The 17,624-nt window shown below is 46.3% G+C and overlaps 1 protein-coding gene across 1 annotated transcript in view; it reads left to right on the top strand.

Annotated features, from left to right (window-relative positions):
- The window catches only part of ADSL (adenylosuccinate lyase), a 46,717-nt gene extending 29,093 nt beyond the window's left edge, over nt 1-17,624 (top strand). The window contains exons 5-13 of the mRNA XM_034775957.1: nt 9,590-9,761; nt 10,088-10,134; nt 10,641-10,731; nt 11,718-11,787; nt 12,968-13,115; nt 13,751-13,841; nt 14,402-14,491; nt 16,922-17,098; nt 17,462-17,624. Of these exons, the coding sequence (XP_034631848.1) occupies nt 9,590-9,761; nt 10,088-10,134; nt 10,641-10,731; nt 11,718-11,787; nt 12,968-13,115; nt 13,751-13,841; nt 14,402-14,491; nt 16,922-17,098; nt 17,462-17,548 (973 nt within the window). The 3' untranslated portion in view covers nt 17,549-17,624. The remainder of the gene's footprint in view (nt 1-9,589; nt 9,762-10,087; nt 10,135-10,640; nt 10,732-11,717; nt 11,788-12,967; nt 13,116-13,750; nt 13,842-14,401; nt 14,492-16,921; nt 17,099-17,461) is intronic.

Here is a 17,624-nt window from a genome sequence, read left to right as displayed (position 1 = left end):
TACAACACAGAATACCAAGTGTATAGAACTCACTTTATATTTATTTTTTATTACAAATATTTGCACTGTAAAAAACAAAAGAAATACTATTTTTCAGTTAACCTAATACAAGTACTGTAGTGCAGTCTCTTTATCATGAAAGTTGAACTTTCAAATATAGAATTATGTTAAAAAAAAAAAAACCTGCATTCAAAAATAAAACAATATCAAACTTTAGTGCCTACAAGTCCACTCAGTTCTATTGCTTGTTCAGACAATCGCTCAGACAAACAAGTTTGTTTACGTTTGCAGGAGATAATGCTGCATGCTTCTTGTTCACAATGTCACCTGAAAGTGAGAACAGGCGTTTGTTCCCATGACACTGTTGCAGCCGGCGTCACAAGTAGGGTAACCAGATAGCAAGGGTGAAAAATCGGGACAGGAGGTGGGGGGTAATTGGCACCTATATAAGACAAAGCCCCAAATATCAGGACTGTCCCTATAAAATCGGGACATCTGGTCACCCTAGTCACAAGATATTTACATGCCAGATGCACTAAAGATTCACATGTCCCTTCATGCTTCATCCACCATTCCAGAGGACATGCGTCCATGCTGATGAAAACAATCCAAAGCAGTGTGGACCAAGGCATGTTCATTTTCATCATCTGAGTCAGATGCCACTAACAGAAGGTTGATTTTCTTTTTTCGTGGTTTGGGTTCTGTATTTCTGCATCGGAGTATTGCTCTTTTAAGACTTCTGAAATCATGCTCCACACCTTATCCCTCTCAGATTTTGAGTCAAGTGCTGTAGCTATCTTTAGAAATCTCACATTGGTACCTTTGAGTTTTGTCAAATCTGCAAAAGTATTCTTAAAATGAACATGTGGTGGGTCATCATCCGAAACTAGCATAACATGAAATATATGGCAGAATGCGGGTAAAACAGAGCCGGAGAAATGCAATTCTCCCCCAAAGAGTTCAGTCACAAATTTAATTAACGCATTATTTTTTTAACGAGCGTCATCAGCATGGAAGCCTGTCCTCTGGAATGGTGCCAAAGATGAAGAGGCATATGAATGTTTAGCATATCTGGCACGTAAATACCTTGCAATGCCGGTTACAAAAGTGCCATGCAAATGCCTGTTCTCAGTGACAATGTAAATAAGAAGGGGGCAGCATTATCTCCCGTAAATGTAAACAAACTTATTTGTCTTAGTGATTGGCTGAATAAGAAGTAGGACTGAGTGGACTTATAGGCTCTAAAGTTTTGCATTGTTTTGTTTTTTTGAGTGCAATTTTATGTAACAAAAAAAAATCTACTTTCGGATGAGAAAAGCCACTTTCATGGGACTGTGTGAGGAGCTTGCCCCCACCCTGCGGTGCAAGGACACGAGATTGAGAGCTGCCCTGCCAGTGGAGAAGCGGGTGGCTATTGCAATCTGGAAGCTGGCAACTCCAGACAGCTACCGGTCAGTCGCAAACCAGTTTGGAGTGGGAAAGTCTACCGTTGGAATCGTGTCGATGCAAGTTTGCAAGGCCATTAATCGCATCCTACTCAGAAGAACTGTGACACTGGGTAACGTGCAGGAAATAGTGAATGGCTTTGCACAAATGGGGTTCCCTAACTGTGGAGGGGCGATAGCTGGCACGCACATTCCTATTCTGGCACCACCCCAGAATCTAGGATCTGAGTACGTTGATCGGAAGGGGTATTTCTCTATGGTTCTCCAGGCACTTGTGGATCACCGTGGGCGTTTCATTGACATTAACACAGGCTGGCCCGGAAAGGTGCATGACGAACGCATCTTTCGGAACACTTGGCTGTTCAGGAAGATGCAGGCTGGAACTTTTTTCCCAGAGCGGAAGATCACGGTAGGGGAAGTTGAAATACCAATTGTGATCCTTGGAGATTCCGCTTACCCGTTAATGCCGTGGCTCATGAAACCCTACACAGGGAGCCTTGACAGCAGCAAGGAACGTTTCAACTACAGGCTGAGCCGGTGCTGAATGACTGTGGAGTGTGCCTTTGGCCGTTTAAAGGCCCGCTGGCGATCTCTGTATGGGAAGCTGGACTTGGCCGAAAACAGCATCCCCACGGTTATATCTGCGTGCTGTGCCTTCCATAATATTTGTGAAGGGAAGGGTGAAAGCTTCACTCAGGCATGGACCTCTGAGGTTCAACACCTGGAGGCTGAATTTGCACAGCCAGAGAGCAGGGCTATTACATAGGGCTACCGTATGTCCGGATTTCCCCGGACACGTCCGGCTTTTCAGTCTATAAATAGCCGACCGGGGGGGATTTTTAAAAATCTAAAAATGTCCGGGATTTCCCCCCAGTCGGCTATTTATAGACAGAAAAGCGGTGGCCAAGTGCCGCTGGGCACCCAAAGCCCCTTCCCGGCTCCCCCCATCCCCTGTAGCCTTACCATGCTGTCCGGCCCCGCAGCTGTCTTCCCCCTCCTCCACTCCCCTGAACACTCCGCCCACCTGCTCCTCCCCCTCCCCTGCTTCCTGCGAATCAGATCTTCGCGGGAAGTCTGAAAAGAAGCAGGGGCAAGCAGGAGGCAGCAGCAGGTAAGCTGGGGGGGGGGGGGCGCGAGGAGGAGAGCCCTGGGGAGGCGCGGCCCTGGCCAAGCGGCTCCCTCCGGCCCAGGCTGAGTGGCGCCCGGCGGCCTCAGCGGCTCCGGCCCCGGTTCCAGCCGAGCAGCCCCAGCTCAGGCCCCAGCAGCGCCGGCCCTGTTTCTGGCCAAGCGCGCTGGCCCAGCCCCGGCCGAGCACCTCCGGCTCGGCCCCAAGCCCCGCAACCCCGGCCGGAGTGCAGCCCGATTCCTGGGCTCTTTAAAGCCGGTCCTGGTCAGGGGACAGGGAGGGGGGGTTGGATGGGTCAGGAGTTTGAGGGGAGGCAGGGGTATGGAGAGGGGTTGGGACAGTCAGGGACAGGGAGCAGGTGGCGTTAGATGGCACTGGGGTTCTGGGGGGGCTGTCAGGGGGGCAGGAGTGTGGAGAGGGGTTGAGGCAGGCAGGTAGCAGAGGGGGTTGGATAGGTCAGGAGTTCTGGGGGTCCTGTCAAGGGGTGGGGAACAGTTGGATAGGGCATGGGAGTCCCCGGGGGCCTGTCTGGGGGCGGAGGTGTGAATATGGGGTGGGACTGGGGATAAGGGTCGGGGCAGTCAGGGGACAGGTAGGGTCGTAGGGGGTTTTCAGGAGGGGGTAGTCTGGACAAGAAGCAGGGCGGCTTAGATAGGGGGTGGAGTCCTAGGGGGCAGTTAGTGGCAGGGGTCCCAGGAGGGGGCAGTCAGGGAACAAGGAGCAGGCGGGGTTGGGTGTTCTGAGGGGGGCAATCAGGGGGTGGGAAGTGGGAGGGAGTGGATGGGGGCCGGGCAGGGCTAGAGCGGGGCTCCCCCCCCCCAGTGTCCTCTTTTTTTGCTTGTGGAAATATGGTAACCCTATATTACAGGGGCCCAGCGCAGGGCTGCAAGGATTAGGGATGCCTTGAGGGAGCAATTTGAGGCTGAAAACCAGCAGTGATATATCTGGTGCCCTGTATGAGAGTGAAGTGCAGTAGTTCCAATCTTTAGGAATCAGTGTTTGTTAAGCAGACTTGCAGTGCCTGTTTATTTCCTGAGCTAAGGAGTTTTTACTTTATGCAATAATAATAGGGGGGAGGGATAGCTCAGAGGTTTGAGCATTGGCCTGCTAAACCCAGGGTTGTGAGTTCAATCCTTGAGGGGGCCACTTAGGGATCTGGGGCAAAATCAGTACTTGGTCCTGCTAGCAAAGGCAGGGGGCTGGACTCGATGACCTTTCAAGGTCCCTTCCAGTTCTAGGAGATAGGATATCTCCATTAATTTAATGTTTTCAAAGCCAAAAAATCCATTTATTGAAAAGAAAAAAAAATATTTATTGAAAAGAAACAAGGTGATGGAGTGGGGAACAGTACAATCACAGATTTGTGTATGTCCTGTCCGGTGTGCTGTGCAGTGAGTGCTGCACTTCAGGACAGCTATACTGCATGGTGATGGGGGTTGAGTGCAGAGGGTAACGGTCGTGGTTTTCAGGGCTGGGTGGTGAAGATCCTGGTGTTGGAGGCAGCGGGTGGCGTGAAGAACACGGAAGTTGGGGAAAGTGGATTGGAGGTGACAGTGGGGCACAACGGAAAGAGATTTGGGACAAGGCTGTGTGTGGGGGGGTGGCGTTTGCGGTGCTGCTCCTCTTTCTGCATGGCTACCAGCTCCTGGATAGCGTCTGCTTGGCGCTCCAGGATGCTTATGAGCCTATCAGTGCTTTGCCACCGGTGTGCTGCATTTTCCTGGCGGATTCTGCTTTCTCTCTCCCTCCAGTTCTGTGCTTTCTCATTCTCTTTAATAGATTGCCGCATCACTTCTTGCAGCATGTCTTTTTTGCTTTTTCGCGTTCTCTTTCTGAGTCTTTGCAGTCTCTGAGCAGGTGATAAGAAGGACGGCTGAGGTCTCAAGGTTGATGCAGCTGTATAGGCAAAATGCAACATTTAACAGAGGCAGCATTGTTTATACCAGACAGAGTAATGATTCCCCCCGCACTTAAGGAGTAGAAAACACACAGGGTCTACACAATAGCATAATTTTCCCATCTGAAACAGAGCGCACACATCCCACGGGAGCCTCAAAATGGTGACTAATGGGGACTGATTGTTTCAGGGCTGCACTGTCCTCTGGGTTTCTGTGCCTTGGGGAGAGCCAACAGCTTCAGGGGGCACCTACACTGAACACTGTCCCAACATTTTCCACAGGAGTTCGTCCTGGGCGCTATCTCGCTACTGAGGGTGACCTGGGAAGCAAGGGAGGGTCTTCTACTGCAATGCGGCTTCCGCCCTGGCCCATATGCAGCTTGCCTGTGTGCAGCAATGGTCCCCCCGCCCCTCACGGCACAGTGGCGCGGACACGTTAACCTGGCTGGGACAAGGACCATGGTGGCTCTCCCGATAAACCTGTGCAAGCGCATTGCACGTGTTCTGGATGAGACATTTGAGGAGATTACCGAGGCCGATTACTGCGATGTGATAAACCATATCAATGCACTATTCCGCATCTAGGCATGCATGCCTAACCCTCCTCTCCCAAAGAGCCCGCACTGAAAAAAATTGCTTCCTGGAAAAAAAAAAAAAAACGCTTACCGGGAACCTGCTCTTCTGTTTGTCCTCCACCAAGTACCGGCCGCTGCGACTGGCTACCTTCCTCCTGGCTCAAGAAGAGCTCCTGGCTGCATGGGTCCAGGGATTCCGGGTTGTCTCCATCCGGCTCACCACCATCACTCCCGTTTTCTTCCTCCTCCTCTCCCCCCCGCTTCCCCCCCCCCCACCGGCTCTGAAGTGTCCATGGTGGTGCTCGGAGTGGAGGTGGGGTTAATCCCAAGTATCGCATCCAGCTCTTTGTAGAATCGGCAGGTTGCGGGGGGAGCACCCAAGCGGCTGCGTCGTGGGCTTTGCAGTAGCACTCCGCAGCTCCTTCACTTTAATCCTGCACTGCAGGGCATCCCAGTCATGGCCCCTTTCCATCATGTCCTTTGATACCTTCCCGAAGGTATCGTAATTCCTACGGCTGGAGTGCAGCTGGGACTGTACAGCTTCCTCCCCCCAAACACTGATGAGGTCCAGCAACTCGCCAGTGCTCCATGCTGGGGCTCGCTTGGCGCGTGGAGGCATGGTCACCTGGAAAGATTCGCTGATAGCACTCCACACCACGCCGGACTGAGCAAACAGGAAGGGGATTTTTAAAATTCCTGGGGAATGTAAAGGGTGGGTCACATGGTTGGTTACCTGACGCCAGGGCAGTAGAGTTTGAACTGATGACCAGAGTGGCTAGAACAGGCATTGTGGGATACTGCTGAATAATTTTGGAGGCCATTCACAGTGCATTGGGCGGCCACACTGGCGCTGCAGCGGCAGTGCAATACTCGCTATTCCTCTGGGAGAGGTGGAGTACATGCAGCGCTGCAACCACAGAGATACAGCGCTGCAAATGCCTTGCCAGTGTGGACGGGGAGTGAGTTACAGCGCTGGGGGAGTCTTTACAGCGCTGTAACTCGCAAGTGTAGCCAAGGCCTGAGGGTGGATCAGGATCTCTCTGGCATGTTATTTGTTTTGAAAAATAAAATTTCTTCAGTGACATAAACATTTTCAGAACTATCTTTCAAAAGACAAAAGTAGTCTCCATCTTCTACAAGTCCAGTTTGTGTTGGGAGGGGAAGATTGTAGTAACCCTGGTGTATGATCAGAGATCATGATAGACTTGATTTCGTTATTAAGTAGTGAGTGCACCAGAATCATAGAAATTATTAAGAAATCTGTGTGTGAATATGTGGAATGTGGAGAGGGGGAAAAAAGCAAAATCCTTCATTTTGGCATTCTGCAACCAACATACATCTTTTAACCCCAATTCTTCCATATAATCTTCTGTAATGTTTCTAGTATGTGATTGTATATGCTCGGGCTGGCCTCACTTATCTAAAAAAGTGTCCGACAGCTCATTAAAATCTCCTGCTATGATGATTGATTCTAGTGGGATATTAATTAATTTTGGAAAAAACTTGTTTAAAAACATTTGGATCATCTTTATTTGGTCCATATAAATAATCATACAATAATTAGGGTGTATATATAGAGAGTCAGAGATCATAGCCTTCACCACCAAAAATCTACTTTCCTCATCTTTATTTACATCTAGAATTTGTAAATTGAGTCTTTTGTGAAACACTATTGCTAGGCCTTTGACTGTGGAGGAGAAATTGTTAAACATCCATTCTCTCCTAAATTTCTTTGCCTCCAAGCCATTAAGGTGGGTTTTCTATAGGAAGATAATATCTGCTTTCATTGTTTTTGAATGAGTGATAATTCTTTTTCTTTTTAATGGATGACTGACCCTTTTGATGTTCCAAGAAACACAATATATAATATTAGCCACAAAGAATGCTTTTAGGTCAAATATCTCTCTATCGGGGGCCCGAATAGTGTTGTTGCTTGGGCTATTGTTAATTCCAGATGTAGGAAAGTTATATCTGAGTTCCCCTCACCGCACCAGGAACATGAAAGGGAATGGAAAGGGGACCGGGTGAGACAGATCAGGAAAGCTAAGAGATAGAAAAACTGAGAAAAAGAAATGAAGTGATCAATGTTTTCCAAGGTTCACTTAAAAAAATACGTAACTTAGGTCCTGTTTCAGTTTGAATAAGTCCAGGAGGATTACAAGGGGGTGGCCTTGTCACTCACTTAACCCTCCCTGCCTCCAACAAAAAAAACAAACCAAAAAAAAAAAAAAAAAAATACTCAGGATATAACCGGATTCTCTCTAATTCTTTTAAAGAAGAAATATTTCATCTCAAGGGAGGGCATGGTTTCTGGGGGAAGAAGGTTAGCATCTAAACTTAACAAGTCTATAGTAGATATATAAGAAAGTTATACAAATTGTTTAAATAATCATATTCTGACATATCTGGATTATCTGCAGATGAGTTCATTAGCAGGACAGTTCTACTTAAACTTTTCCCACTATAGCTTTGTCCATGTTGGATTATAGTGTGAATTCCATTGCCCAATAGTTAATTACATCAGCAATGTAAATCAGCATAACATGTATTTCAACTCATTTTCCAAAAATAAAAACTAAAGAAAAGAACCTGAACTAATATTACTGAAAAAACTGACACTCATACTAACACATTATCAATAATTTGGTAAATCATACCCAGCAATAATCTATTCTTGGATAGCATTTTAGAAGATCACATTTCTTTACAGTAGGGGAATTGAAAAGATTCATCATTAAACTGAAATCTTCATTACATTGTTTAGATCTGGAATCTCTCACAAGTGTAGGTTTAGGGGAAATGGATTGAATATTTCCAGATTTACTATAAACCTGAAATACAGAAAATTAGATGGGGATGAAAGAAAGTAAAATTGTTGAGGGAAGGGGGGGTTGGAAAAAGTTCCAGAGGGAGGGAAAGTGCCTCTAATAGAAAACAAAATCATATGTCTCTGTTGAGCCTTGCCAATCCACAAGTGTAAAGAGTTCCTGCATCTGGTGAAGTCGTTTACTTGGAGTCTCAGAGGTGGGTGTACCCCAGTGCACTGGAATCATGAGGGACAGGGGGGTAGGGTAGATGCAGGCAAAACAGGTGTGTCCCTATTGTAGCACTCCAACTTCCCAACAGCAGCAGCTGGAACCCAGCTGCTTCCTGAATCCAGCTGGAGGGCCAGCAGGGGCATAATTTAGTCAAAGATGAGATCCTTGTTCCCACCATCTTGCTCCCCAGCTGTTCCCCTGTGAAACCAGGGAACATCAAAGAAGTGACACCAGGGAAGGAGGAGATAAAATGGTGGATTTGCCCTGTACGGTTTGTTAGATTGAGAACTGAATTCCAACTCTGCAGTAACTGATCTGGTAATGTTGTTTTATTGCATCCTGGCTGTGTCTTCTATGGCGTATAGTGGGATCAGATACCTGTCAGCTGCTTCTGCTGTCACAAAACTAAGCATCTTATCTTCCCTTTTAATGTTGAAAGTAGCCCGGAAGAAGATGAAGTAGTCCAAACCCAATCCTTTGGCTAGTGCCCTTGATCTACTGAATGTAGTCCTTTTTTCCACCATGTCCTTGGTGTAATCCAGGAAGATCATCAGCCTATGTCACTTTCACATTAGGTTTTTCAGTTCAGAGGCTTTTTTTAAGAATGAGTTCCTTAATATTGCATGTTTAAAATCTTACAATTCTGGCTTGGGGCTTTGCATTTGGAGAGGGTTTCTGATCAGGAAGAAGAGAGAGAAGCACTGGTAGCATGGTGGGTAAAAATTCCACAGGCCTCCCTTTTTCAGCCCTTGTGGGAAACCTACAATTCTCAGGATTTTCTCCTTGATCTTCCCTTGAGATAATTAACCTTACTTGCAGTGTGTTAATAGTTTTTTCCTGTTGCTTTGGGTTATAGTTGTACAGACTGTGTCTTCTAGCAAGGAGATTCTAGCTTCCTCTAGCCTTAATGCCAAGCTTTGCAAATTAGCTTGATGTGTGCTAGTAACATATTTGATCTCACTTACAGCTTCAGATAGGTTTCTTAAAATAGTGTGTTCACTCAATTTGTTTTAGCTAGTCCACAATTTCATCTTGTCTCAGAGGGGTGGTCTCTCCCTGGTCAGCCATTTTGGCTGCAAGAGGACTGTCTGACCGCTTCTGCTTTTTAGGATGTTACAGGAAGTCTGGAGGTGGACCAGCATCCTTAATGGTATTAAATTTAAAGAGTTGTGGAATAAGATCTGATGAATATTAGATTTAAAGAAGCTATTCACTTGCTGATGGTTGTGTGTTTCAGGAGGTGGGACATGGTGTGGCATAGCTTTGCAGCTCCTTTCCCCTCGTGGCTCCCAGATGTCTGTATATTTAGCTTTTAAATCTCTTCGCCATAAACTGGGCCTTTCAGCTCCTTCATTACTGTCTCTTCTCTCCGACCCTTCAGATTCGAAAGGAAGGAGTCGTGATGGTTCTCGTTACAGTGATATCTGAGTGCCTGCCTTCCTAGCGAGGCTGTGCGAAGTCTGTGTGCAGGTGGTGACACAATGACAATCTGCCTTGCTTACTCTCAGGCCTGCACAGCTAACCACAGTGGGGAAACGCTGCTGCCTGTGGATCCAGGACCTGTGCATGGACCTGCGGAACCTGGAGCGGGCTCGAGACGACTTGCGATTTCGTGGTGTGAAAGGCACCACTGGCACCCAGGCCAGCTTCTTGCAGCTGTTTGAGGGAGATCATGATAAAGTGAGTCATCAATCCAGGGATCAAAATTCCCAGTAAGCGGGTTGAGAAGATGACTTGTGGGGGTGGAGAGGGTCTGGGGTCGAATAAGCATGGACACTGTGGGTCACTATGAAGGTTCATTGGCAGAGCTCTGGGAGAGCAGAATTGTAATAGTGGGGGTGTTTCAGGACAGGGTTGAGGTGTGCTTGCAGAGCTCTTAGTGTGTTCAGAAGGGTGGGGGGGAGTTGAAGCCTTTACATTTTTGTCCTCTATCAGTATCCCTTAGCCCTGCATGTTTGACACTTCAGTCATTATGTTCTGAGGTTCCTATCTGTTTTTCTCCTGAGGTGGAGGAGCTGGACAGGCTGGTGACAGTGAAGGCGGGATTTAAGCGGTAAGTAAAAAGCTTGCTTACCTTGAACTCTAAAATATGCTGAGGAGAATTAATAGCCTGACACCTTCTCCCGCTGTCCGCAGCGACACAAGTTCTTCTATCCAGCTAACTAATTTCCACTCTGTTGGGCTCACATTTAGAAAGCACTTTCACCTGGTTCTGTTCCTTTCCAACCCACACTCCACAATGCAGCTCTGTGAAGGAAACTCCACTTCTCTGCTAGGTCTCTGTTTCTACTTCTCTCCCTTACACTTTTTTCACCCTGTCAAAGTATGGTCTACTGTTCTTCCTCCCCTGTCTCTACATGCCTGCATGCCAGCCTAAGGAGCACAGGAGCGTGAATCAAGTGTCCCACTAGTGTGAATGAGAAGCCAGAAAGTCAACTGAAGTATTGCAGGTGTTAGCCAGGCAGAGCTCTGCAGCATGGTGCCCCTGCAGAGCGCATACTCAGTCCTATTTTAATGGTGCTAGTGTCCGGAGGGCTTTATCTTTGTTTTTGTTTCCAGAGCTTATCTCGTCACAGGGCAGACCTACAGCCGCAAAGTGGATGTTGAAGTCCTATCTGTGCTAGCCAGTCTAGGGGCATCCATACACAAGGTGAGGTCCCTGTCTCCAAACTCAGTATGGAAGGGGAAAGGAAACATTGTCAATCTGAGGAGGTTGGGGAGGGAGATCCTGGTGCAGAACACTTTCCGCAGGAAACATGAGTTGGAGTTGAGTGCTTAACTGTTCTCTGCTCTACCAGACTAATTCTTCACTGGATGTTTTGTCTCAGATATCAGAGCACCGGGAGAGATCCCATACCTGATTTCTTACTTGAGGGTGGTGCAAAGGGCAATTAAAATGAATTCACGTAGAAAGAACCTATGGGGGGAGATCCCACGCAAGATAGCAATCAAATTTGTGTTAAAGCTAATCCAGTTAGAATAAATGCCCTCCCTAATGGAACATATTTTAAAATCTCACCATTTTCTCCCCCAGTACGTTCCTCATGAAGGTAAGTCGTTGTGGGATTTTTCCTCTCTTTTATTATCCCCACACCCTCCCTTGCCTGCACTTCCGACCTGTGGTCTTATTTAGACTATGTTCTCTGGTCAGTGAACATTTCAGTGTTTAAGTACAATGTATACTTAAATGGTGTATCAAAGTTTACTAATTTATCTTCTCTCCCTTGGCTGTTCATGGAATCCTGTCATATCTCAGTAGGACAAACATCCCTTCCCTCTTCCCCATTCTTTTGATTTGAGCTCTTTAAGTATAAATCAGTAAGTTTCAGAAAAATTGCATCCCCGGTGGAAATTGGCCTCTATCTTTTCTGAGGTGCTACCCTGTCAAGAAACCTGATTGCAGCTCTCTGGTTGTGTAATGTGGATACAGATGTGATTAATTTGTAATATAGATTGAACCTTAATTTTTTCATATTAAGGCTAAAGCCTTAATTTTGGAGTTGCTCACTTTTTGAAGGGAATTATTCTCTCTTCCCCCAAGCTACTCCATGGACATAGACACACAGTGTCCCCAGGCATACTACCTAGTACCTGTGAGAACAGCTTTGTTCATTTGCTCTTGTTGCTGTTTCTTAGATCTGTACTGACATCCGCCTTCTGGCCAACCTCAAGGAGATAGAGGAGCCTTTCGAGACAGACCAGATTGGTAAGGGTGGCAGACATTGGTTCATGATGCGTGTTCCAGTTAGCTTATCTTTTCATTTGCCTTGTGATCTCCTCACCAGCACCTTCTTCCCAGCAACAATAGTGATGTCACTGGCATAAATTGCTTTTAATTAAAAAGTTTATTTTTTTTAATTTATCTGTGCCTGCACGCTTTAGGTCTAACGATTCATTAACAAACAAAATCCAATTTTGTCCCAAATAAGTCAAAGTGCAGAAATAATAATGCGCTTGCTCCCCACCCCAGCATAGATAAGGGACTGATTCTGAAAGGGGCGGTGCACTTTCCACTCCCATTAAAGTTAATTGGCTCAGTATTGCTGTCATTTGTATATTAACAAACTTGGAAGAGTAAAACCAGGCTGGAGCCTTGTACTGAAAGAGGTCCCTGATGTAGCTGTGATCTATATAGAGAAGGGGAGAGAATTCCAGACCTGTGAAGCCAGAACTGAGAAGGCCCGGTCACCCAAGTTGGTGTTGTAGGATGAGTCAGCATTTTTGATCCTCACCCATGTCAGTTACCTCAGCCATACTAGAGTGACAGGCTTTTTAAATATTGACAGGTCACTTTTTAAATATTGAACCCTCAGACTTTCAGTCACTGTCGCTGCAGGTTGCTAACTTTCATGGGTAGGCCACTGAGCAGAAGTGCGAAATACAGCACATTAAAGTAGCTCAGCCTCATTTCTTTCTTTTATATTGATAAAGTAATCTTGCAGAGTTAGGAGTTAAGGCCCCCACTTTCTTCCCTGCAAGTACAGATACAGTTCTGGTTCAGTGGGCGGGGAGGTGGTTTCGAAAAGACTTGCATAGTATGATGCAGTGCTGGTCCCAGAATATTAGAGAGACAAGGTGGGTGAAGCAATATCTTTTATTGGACCAACTTCTATTGGTGAGAGAGAGACAAGTTTTCGAGCTTGAAGAGCTCAGTATAAGCTCGAAAGTGTCTCTCTTTCACCATACAAGTTGGTCCAATAAAAGATATTGCCTCTCCCACCTTGTGTCTCTGCATAGTATGAATCAGACTGAAAAGTGAACGATGGATTTTTTTTTTTCCTCTTGGGAAGGCCAGTATCTTTGATTTCTCCTCTTCTGTGTGTTTTGTCTCCTGACCTCTTTTTATCATCTTCTCTTTTACCACCCCATATTTTTCTTGCCTGCAGGTTCCAGCGCCATGCCTTACAAGAGGAATCCAATGCGTTCAGAGCGCTGCTGCAGCCTGGCTCGCCACCTGATGACTCTGGTCCTGAATCCACTCCATACAGCCTCCGTGCAGTGGTTTGAACGCACCTTGGATGACAGTGCAAACAGGTCCATCCATGTGCTCCATGGCTGGCCGGGGGAGGGTAGTGAGCAGAGAAACCCTAGTTATTGATGAAATAAAGGAAGAGGCTGACTCTAGAGGGTTAAACTGGTTTGGGGTAAATGTTCTCCTCTCACTCAATGCAGAGCTTAGAAAGTGCTTGTAGGGAACAGCACACTGACATATTTAGAATATGGTATTTTTAATCTACACCCCTCAATTCTGAATCTCATGCTGGCAGACACCACTTTATGAAAAACAACATCATTAGAGGACATTGGGAGCCCAGCAACAGAGGCTGTAGACTGGCTTCTCTCTTTTGAGTGAGGCAATAATCAAAGTTTTACACAGTAAAGATCCTCTGAAAAGGAGAACAGCAGTACCTGGGAATGGTGCAGTAGCCATGGGTAAGGGTAACACACTGCTCTTCTTGTCCTGGCCTGTCCCAGCAGCACATGCTGTAGGTTGCTTCTAGCTTCCCCAGTTCTGGCCTATCCCAGCAGGAAGTGCCTATAAGGAATAGTTCTGGCTGTTGGGAGGGGGAGTTGCCATCTAGAGAGACATGTGCAGGTACTAGGGGTTGAGTTAGGCTGCCTCATTCTTTTTTGCTCACCCAGACACCCTGGTTACATCTGTTTCACAGGCGTGTGTGTCTGGCTGAGGCTTTCCTCACAGCTGACATCATACTGAGCACGCTGCAGAATATCTCGGAAGGATTTGTGGTGTATCCCAAGGTAAAGTAACAGAACTTGCATGCAGTCCTGAATCCGCGTTAGCACTGCGGGCCTGCAGAAGAAGCCATCCCACTCAGAGCACTGAATTTTTATCTGCTGGCTCAGTGAATATTCCTAAGGGCTGCAGAGCCAAGCTGTCCAGTTTCTCACCATGGCACTTTTCTTTGCAATACAAAAATCAGAGGGCTCTTGAAGAAATTAAAATGCAACAAACTTAAAACAGATCAAAGAAAATACTGTTTTCTGAGGTATATGACTAACTTGTGGAACTTGCTGCACAGGATATGGTTGAACCAACCCTTACTAAGATTCAAGAAAGTGTAGGCAATTACATGAATGTGACTCACACCTGCAGTAACATTAGCTAGGATAAAATTTCAACATTTCAGTCTTACTATGTTTATTTCTAGACTGGGTCTGGAAAAGGTGTCTTTTGTTTTGTTTTTCCCCATTGTACAATTTGGGGCATCATGGGGCAGGGGTACGGTAGGAAATACCTGATCAGATCTACTGATTGTCCACTCCAGTGTGGTAGTGCCTGTTTCTTTTCGGTTTTTTAGGTGATTGAGAGGCGGATACGACAGGAGCTGCCCTTCATGGCCACAGAGAATATCATCATGGCCATGGTGAAAGCAGGGGGTAATCGCCAGGTATGTACCCAATTAGGAGGGTCTGATGCTCACTGCCAGGCATCATACTCTTGAGGAATGGGGGTATATAAAAGTTCGGAATTATTTTCCCTCTCTCCCTTGTCGACTCCTTGGTCTACCAGAGCCCAGAGCTGTTAATCTTATGATTATGCTGCAGGGCCAGTCTTCTCCCAGTCGTTTGGGAAGGGAGCAGCTTGGGGGGGATTCTTATTCATTGTTAGAAGCTCTGTGGGGGAGATATCTATCCACCTACGATATAGCGAGCTGTCCATTATTTATTACATTAGATTATGACAGCAGATTGTAATTCTTAATTGTTTGTTGCAAAGGCACCTAGTGCAGGATGGATGATTGTTAATGGAACAAGTTTGACAAATTGAATATCTTTTGTATATGAAAACACTGGGGGAAATCACTGCTATAATGAAGATGCTAAATAAGGCTGTACTGAATGCCCATCCAGGTGACACCTCACTAGCTACCTGTCCCACAAAATCAATATGTGCTTTTTTCATTACTCTTTATGATCCTTCCTCCAGTTTTTAATCTAGGAGACAGGCTTCATATCAGACCCATTTGATTTGAGTCTCTGTCTCACAGCGAGTGTTACTGAATATTCTAATACAATCCAAGCACCAGGACTGTGTGTTCCCATCATCACTAGCTTTGGTAGTTCAGTCTAAATCAGGTAATCAGCTTGCTTGGTAGGATTCATTCTTAATAAATTCATGCTGCCTATATTTCCAATTGCCTATAGACAGTAATTTCCCCCTAAATATTAGTTTCATCATTTTATTATTGACAGAAATTAGATTTGCAGGTTGGTAACAATGGGTGGGATTTTCAGGTTGTTTAAGTGAGTTCGGAGCTTTCAATGGAACTTGTGTTCCTAACTCACTTAGACACTCCTGAACACTCCTCCCCTCCAGTATAGCTTGGGCCAGTGTACTTGCTTTTTGTAACTTAAATTTGGTAACTTAATTCCCTTAAGAGGCTGTTTAATTGCAATGTAGACATCTGGGCTCTGGCTAGAACCCAGGCTCTGGGACCCTCCCTCCCGGCAGGGTCCTAGAACCCAGGTTCCAGGCAAAGTTCAAACATCTACACTGCAATTAGACAGCCCTGCAAGCCTGAGTCAACTGACATGGGCCAGCCCTGGGTTTTTAATTGCAGTGTAGACATACCCTTGGAGTTAACTTTATTCTTATTTATTAGAGAGCCTTCCTTCTCTCTAGTATTATTTAGTTAGTTATAGTTAGATACAGTTATAATAAAATTTCCTGTTGTTCCCATTAACTCCTTTGACTAACTTTAACTTGTTCTGTTTTTGTGCTATTTTTAATCCAAATGGTCTCCCACAGATCCTACCAAGGGTGATCTTCTCTTTCCAAGCTAGGGGATGTGGACTCATTTGCTTACATGGTGCTGGCACCATCACCCTCACCTCTGGACCCCATAGAGAGTGCTCTATAGATCTGCGGTGGGGAACTGAGCGGTCCACTGGAGGAGCAAGTGGGCCATTGGCAGCATGGGGGTGGGAAGGGCATTAATAAAAAATAATGCATTTTAGGGTTCTGGGAAAGCACAGCCGGTGGAGTCTCTGTTGACATGGCTCCAGTGGAGCTACATGGGTGGGGATCAGGGATCAGTGTGGAGGTACAGGATCTTTATGCAGACACCCCTGCCTGCCATTGGTTTCCCGAGGTTTGGAGACTGGCTGGCACAGCCTTTTCCATTCAGGGGCAGCTCTTTAAGGAAATCCTTATGGCTGTTACCTCCCCCAGTGCCCAATCCTGTAGGATTTTCCTTGGGAGGGGATATTTTGGGCCCTTGTTTTTTCCCAAATAAACCTTGACTCACTTCGGGTAACTACGTTCTCCCTGCTTGCTAAGCTGGACAGTTTTCTTCTCTTCCTTTCCAAACTTGTGAATGTTTTGTGCTGTTCAACTCCTGCAATGTACCCTGCACCTCAGGGGCAATTAGTGGTGGATAAGGAATTCCTGCATGCCCAGTTTATAGAATGCTTTGGGAACAGGCATGATGATTTTCCAGCAACAGATCATAGATGGGTTAGAATTACTAAAAGTATCCCACAGTGTGTCCCCAAGGAAGGGCTTGAGGAAGTGGAAAGAGTTCCACCATCTTATTTTGTGGGTGTAGTGTAATTAAACAAGGAATGTATTTATAATTCAGACCCTTAATCTCAGGGGGGGAAATTTAAAGGATGCACCATGCAGCACATGCCTGTGCACGCTGTGCTGTGATGATATGGTGATGGGCCTCAAATAGCTATGATACAAACTTTAGCTGTTTCATTCCTATGCTATGCGATACAACAGCCTTTGACCCACCTCTACCCTCCATGCACCAGTGAGTCAGCTGGCTTGAGGTGTGCTGTCAGTAATGTGATGATGGCTCTCTTCCCCCTAGGATTGCCATGAGAAGATACGCATTCTTTCCCAGCAGGCAGCTGCTGTTGTGAAACAGGAAGGGGGGGATAATGACCTCATTGCTCGGATCCGTGCTGACCCCTACTTCAGCCCCATCCAGGGACAACTGGAGAGCCTCTTGGAGCCCACCTCCTTCACTGGACGTGCTTCCCAGCAGGTGAGGTTGCGGGAAGCAGCTTAAGATGTTATGGGGCATCATGCCATAAATTATCCAAACCATGTCCCTTTATATGTCTGAGACAATCCGCTTTCTGTATCTCTGCCCCTTCCATTAAAGGATTGGATCTCTGCCCATTCTTCTAAAGGAAGGAAGGGTTACCATTTTCTTAGCTACATAAGGCATTCCTTCCCTTTTCTGTCCATCTCAGTTGCCTTCTATCTCCCCCATAGTCTTCGATCCTTGATGTGCTGGGTGCATCTGTGAGACTGAGACCCTGGGGCCACAAGCTGGAGCTGAATGAAGCACAGAGAGGAACCCATTTCTTTTTCTAACCTTTCCTTCCTCTTTCGCCTTGAGCAGGTGGCGAGGTTCCTGAAGGAGGAAGCTCGCCCAATGCTGACCCCATATCAAAGCAAGATGGGTGTGAAAATGGAGCTGTCACTTTAGGCTGGGCTTCTGGATGTATAGGGGTGTGAGTGATATTAAAAGTCTTAATAAACCTAATCTATTTACTGTGTCTATA

The sequence above is a fragment of the Trachemys scripta genome, chromosome 1, assembly GCF_013100865.1.
Source record: "Trachemys scripta elegans isolate TJP31775 chromosome 1, CAS_Tse_1.0, whole genome shotgun sequence".
Taxonomy (NCBI): domain Eukaryota; kingdom Metazoa; phylum Chordata; order Testudines; family Emydidae; genus Trachemys; species Trachemys scripta.
This window is presented reverse-complemented; position numbering and strand designations above follow the sequence as displayed.